General features: G+C 53.4%; 1 protein-coding gene across 1 annotated transcript in view; it reads left to right on the top strand.

The window, feature by feature from the left end:
- The first annotated feature begins 1200 nt into the window (after positions 1–1200).
- YIF1B (Yip1 interacting factor homolog B, membrane trafficking protein) overlaps positions 1201–5759 on the top strand; it is a 20080-nt gene continuing 15521 nt past the window's right edge. The window contains exons 1-3 of the mRNA XM_059872481.1: positions 1201–1359; positions 1435–1676; positions 4671–4799. Coding sequence (XP_059728464.1) covers positions 1341–1359; positions 1435–1676; positions 4671–4799 — 390 coding nt within the window. The 5' untranslated portion in view covers positions 1201–1340. The remainder of the gene's footprint in view (positions 1360–1434; positions 1677–4670; positions 4800–5759) is intronic.

Below are 5759 nucleotides of genomic sequence, written 5' to 3'. Positions count from 1 at the left end.
ATGGACAGGGATGGATGGAGATGGATGGACAGGGATGGACACCGTTCACGGATGAACACTGGATACAGATGGACATGGAGGGACACTGGACACAGATGGACATAGATGGACACCAGACATGGATGGACAGGGATGGACACCGGACACGGATGGACACCAGACATGGATGGACACCAGACATGGATGGACACCAGACATGGATGGACATGGATGGACACCGGACACAGATGGACACCAGACATGGATGGACACCAGACATGGCTGGACATGGATGGACACCAGACACGGATGGACACCGGACACGGATGGACACCAGACACGGATGGACACCGGACACGGATGGACACGGATGGACACCAGACATGGATGGACACCAGACATGGCTGGACATGGATGGACAGGGATGGACACTGGACACGGATGGACGTGGATGGACAGGGATGGACACCAGACACCGAGGAGAGGCAGGGAGGGCTGGGGACATTGTAGGGACATCCCAGAGACATCAGGGATTTGGGGACATCACAGGGACATCCCCAGTTGTGGGATGTTCCTGGGGGACACCACGGGGACACCCCTGGGGACACCATGGGGACACCATGGGGACATCACAGATTTGGGGACACCCCTGGGGACACCCTTGGGGACACCATGGGGACACCCCTGGGCACACCATGGGGACACCATGGGGACATCACAGATTTGGGGACACCCCTGGGGACACCCCTGGGGACACCATGGGGACACCATGGGGACATCATGGAGACATCCTCGGGTACATCATGGGGACACAATGGGGACATCATGGATTTGGGGACACCATGGGAACATCGTGGGGGCACCCTGGGGACATCCCGGGGCTGGGGACGTCCCGGGCGGGCACCGGCTCCAAGCGCACGCCCAGTTACCATGGCAACCCCAGCGTGGCACGGCCGCCATCTTAACTCCGGGCACGAGCTCTCCCCTCCGCCAACAACTTCCGCCCTCTCAGCCAATCACAACGTCCCACCCTCCTCACGTGACTATCACGAGTCGAACCCGGAAGTGCCGCAGTTACGGACCCTACCGGAGGCCGGGACGCTCCCGCGGCTCCAGCATCACTGGCGACACCCCTGGCGACATTCTGGGGACGCTCCGAGCTGTCACGAGCCCGCTGAGCCCCCGTTGCTATGGAAACAATCACAACGCCGCGGCCGCCATCTTTTAACTCTGGGCGCCGCCGCCATCTTAACTCCGGGCACAACCTCCGCTCTTTCAGCCAATCACAACCTGCCGTTTTCCCCACGTGACCCCCCGGTAACGCCAAACCCGGAAGCGCCGCCGCCGCCGCCGCCGCCGCCATGGACCCCGCCGCTCCCCGTGAGTTCCGGGCGGCGCCGTGAGGGAAATTCGCGTTTAAAACCCTTTAAAATTCACCTTTCCCTTCCTTTTTAGCCCCAAAACGCCGCGGGCCCGCTCGCTTGGCCGATCCGCGGCCTCTGTTCGAGGACACGAGCGCTACCGGGGCCTCAGCGGGCCGCGGGTTCGGGGCTCCGCCGCCGCCTTCGGCCTCGTCGGCCTCGTCATCCTCATCGTCCTCGGCCGCGTTCGGGCCGCCCGGGGCGTTCCTGGCCGAGCCCGTGAGCTCGCTGGCCGCGGCCTACGGGAGCAGCCTGGCCTCGCATGTGGAGGGGAACGTGAGGAACGGGAATAACGGGAAATAACGGGGGGGAAAAAGCGGGAAATGAATCCCCCAACATCTCCTGGGAGACCCAAAAGCTTCTTGGGATCGCACAGATTTGCCTTGGGATCCTGCAGATAACGGGGGGAAATAATGGGGAAAAACGGGGGGGAAATGGGGGGAAAATGGGGGGAAAAGACAGGGGGGAAATGGGGACAATAATGGGAAAATTGGGTCAAAAAACCAGGAAAAAATGGGGAAAATTGGGGGGAAAAAAACAGAGAAAAATGGGGTTAAAAAGGGGGGAAATTGGGGGAAAAACGAGGGGAAGTGGGTTAAAAATGGGGGAAAATTGTGGGAAAAAATGGGGGAAATTGGGGGGAAATGGGGGAAAAAAACAGAAAAATGGGGTTAAAATGGGGGAAAATTGGGGGAAAAAACTAGGGGAAGTGGGTTAAAAATGGGGGGAAATTGGGGTAAAAAATGGGGGAAATTGGGGGAAAAAAACAAGGAAAAATGAGGGAAAAAACAGGGAAAAATGGGGTAAAAATGGGGGAAAATTGGGGGAAAAAACCAGGGGAAGTGGGTTAAAAATGGGGGGAAATTGGGGTAAAAAATGGGGCAAAAATGGGGGAAATAGGGGGAAAAAACCAGGGGAAATTGGGGGAAAAAAACCAGGGGAAATGGGTTAAAAATGGGGAGAAATTGTGGAAAAAATGGGGGAAATTGGGGGAAAAAAACAGGAAAAAATGGGGTCAAAATCAGGAAAAAATGGAGTAAAAATGGGGGAAAAAAAAGGAAAAAATGGGGAAGAATGGGGGGAAAAACAGGGAAAAATGGGGTGAAAATGGGGAAAATGAGGGGAAAATGGGGTAAAAATGGGGAAAATTGTGGGGGGAAAAAACAGGGAAAAATGGGGAAAATTGGGGGAAAGAACAGGGAAAATGGGGGGAAAAAAAGGGAGAAATGGGGGAAAATTGGGGAAAAAAGGGGAGAAATGGGGGGAAATTAGGGGAAAAAAACAGGGAAAAATGGGGAAAATTGGGGAAAAACAGGAAAAATGGGGGAAAACCAGGGAAAAATGGGGAAAAATGTGGGGAAAAAAGGGAGAAATGGGGGAAAATTAGGGGAAAAAACCAGGGGAAAATGGGGTAAAAATGGGGAAAATTGGGGGAAAACCAGGGGAAAATGGAGGGAAAATGGGGGAAAAATTAGAGAAAAATGGGGAAAAACAGGGAAAAATGGGGTAAAAATGGGGAAAATTGGGGGAAAACCAGGAAAAATGGGGGAAAACATAGGAAAAATGGGGGAAAAAAAGGGAGAAATGGGGGAAAATTGGGGGGAAAAAAGGGAGAAATGGAGGAAAATTAGGAGAAAAAAACAGGGAAAAATGGGGTAAAAATGGGTTAAAAATGGGGAAAATTGGGGAAAAACAGGGAAAAAATGGGGGAAAAACAGGGAAAAATGGAGGGAAAATGGGGGGAAAATTAGGGAAAAATGGGGTAAAAATGGGGAAAATTGGGGGAAAAACAGGGAAAAATGGGGGAAAACATAGGGAAAAATGGGGTAAAAATGGGGAAAAAACAGGGAAAAACAGGGAAAAATGGGGAAAATTGGGGAAAAACAGGAAAAATGGGGGAAAAACCAGGGAAAAATGGAGGGAAAATGGGGGAAAAAATAGGGAAAAATGGGGGAAAAACAGGGAAAAATGGGGTAAAAATGGGGAAAATTGGGGGAAAAACAGGAAAAATGGGGGAAAACCAGGGAAAAATGGAGGGGAAAATGGGGGAAAAATTAGGGAAAAATGGGGGAAAAACAGGGAAAAATGGGGTAAAAATGGGGAAAATTGGGGGAAAAACAGGGAAAAATGGGGAAAATTGGGGGGAAAAAAGGGAGAAATGGGGAAAATTGGGGAAAAATGAAAAAATGGGGAAAATTGGGGGAAAAAAGGGAGAAATGGGGGAAAATTGGAGGAAAAAAGGGAGAAATGGGGGAAAATTAGGGGAAAAAAACAGGGAAAATGGGGTAAAAATGGGGAAAATTGGGGGGAAAATAGGGAAAAATGGGGGAAAAACAGGGAAAAATGGGGAAAATTGTGGGGAAAAAAGGGAGAAATGGGGGAAAAATGGGGGAAAAAGGGAGAAATGGAGGAAAATTAGGGGAAAAAAACAGGGGAAAATGGGGTAAAAATGGGGAAAATTGGGGGGAAAACAGGGAGAAATGGGGAAAATTGTGGGGGGAAAAAAAGGGAGAAATGGGGGGAAAATTGGGGGGAAAAAAGAGAGAAATGGGGGAAAATTAGGGGAAAAAACAGGGGAAAATGGGGTAAAAATGGGGAAAATTGGGGGAAAAACAGGGGAAAATGGAGGGAAAATGGAGGGAAAATTGGGGTAGAAAATGGGGAAAATTGGGGGAAAAACAGGGAAAAATGGGGGAAAAACAGGGAAAAATGGGGGAAAAAAACAGGGAAAAAACAGGGAAAAACAGGGAAAAATGGGGAGAAATGGGGAAAATTGGGGGAAAAAACAGGGAAAAATGGGGGAAAAACCAGGGAAAAATGGGGGAAAAACAGGGAAAAATGGGAGAATGGAGGAAAATTGGGGGAAAAACAGAAAAAGGGGGAAAAACAAGGAAAGAAATGGGGGAAAAACATGGAAAATGGGAAAACAGGGGAAAAATGGGGGAAAAACAGGGAAAAATGGGGTAAAAAGGGAAAATTGGGGAAAAACCCGGAGGTGAAGATGGAAAATGGTGGTGGAAAAAAAAACCCAGGGAAAAATGGGGAAAGAACAGGGAAAAATGGGGAAAAAGTGGGAAAATTGGGGGAAAAACCAGGGAAAAATGGGGTAAAAATGGGGGAAAAACCCAGGAAAAAATGGGGTAAAAATGGGGGAAAGTGGGGTAAAAGCCAGGGAGAACTGGTGTGAGCTGGTGTGAAGTGTGGACTGGTGTGCACTGGTGGGCACTGGTGTGGACTGGTGTGGACTGGTGTGCACTGGTGTGCCCGCAGCTGGGCCGCTGGGTGCCCGTGAGCCGCCTGAAGTATTACTTTGCCGTGGACACCGTGTACGTGGGCAGGAAACTGCGGCTGCTCGTCTTCCCCTTCGGCCACCAGGTACTGGGAGCACTGGGAGGGACTGGGAGCCACTGGGAGGGGGGGTGGGGGGCACTGGGAGGGGGTTTGGGGGCACTGGGAGGGGGTTTGGGGGGAATAGGAGGGGGTTTGGGCGGAATGGGAGGGGGTTTGGGGGCACTGGGAGGGACTGGGAGGGGGTTTGGGGGCACTGGGAGGGACTGGGAGGGGGTTTGGGGGCACTGGGAGGGACTGGGAGAGACTGGGAGGGGGTTTGGAGGAAGTGGGAGGGGGTTTGGGGGCACTGGGAGGGGGTTTGGGGGAACTGGGATGCACTGGGAGGGGGTTTGGGGGTACTGGGAGGGACTGGGAGGGGGTTTGGGGGCACTGGGAGGGACTGGGAGGGACTGGGAGGGGGTTTGGAGGAAGTGGGAGGGGGTTTGGGGGCACTGGGAGGGGGTTTGGGGGAACTGGGATGCACTGGGAGGGGATTTGGGGTTACTGGGAGGGGGGTTGGGGGCACTGGGAGGGACTGGGAGGCGATTTGGGGTTACTGGGAGGGGGTTGGGGTCACTGGGAGGGACTGGGAGGGAGTTTGGTGTTACTGGGAGGGACTGGGAGGGGGTTTGGGGTCACTGGGAGCACTGGGAGGGGGTTTGGTGTTACTGGGAGGGACTGGGAGGGGGTTTGGGGTTACTGGGGGCACTGGGAGGGACTGGGAGGGGGTTTGGGGTTACTGGGAGGGGGTTTGGGGGCACTGGGAGGGGGTTGGGGTCACTGGGAGCACTGGGAGGGACTGGGAGGGGGTTTGGGGTCACTGGGAGCACTGGGAGGGACTGGGAGGGGGTTGGGGTTACTGGGAGGGGTTTGGTGTTACTGGGAGGGACTGGGAGGGGGTTTGGTGTTACTGGGAGGGACTGGGAGGGGGTTTGGTGTTACTGGGGGCACTGGGAGGGGGTTTGGGGTCACTGGGAGCACTGGGAGGGGGTTTGGGGTCACTGGGGGCACTGGGAGGGGGTTTGGGGT

This window comes from Haemorhous mexicanus, chromosome 36, assembly GCF_027477595.1.
Source record: "Haemorhous mexicanus isolate bHaeMex1 chromosome 36, bHaeMex1.pri, whole genome shotgun sequence".
Lineage (NCBI taxonomy): Eukaryota > Metazoa > Chordata > Aves > Passeriformes > Fringillidae > Haemorhous > Haemorhous mexicanus.
Note: the sequence above shows the minus strand (reverse complement) of the source record. Positions and strands in the feature narration are given on the sequence as shown.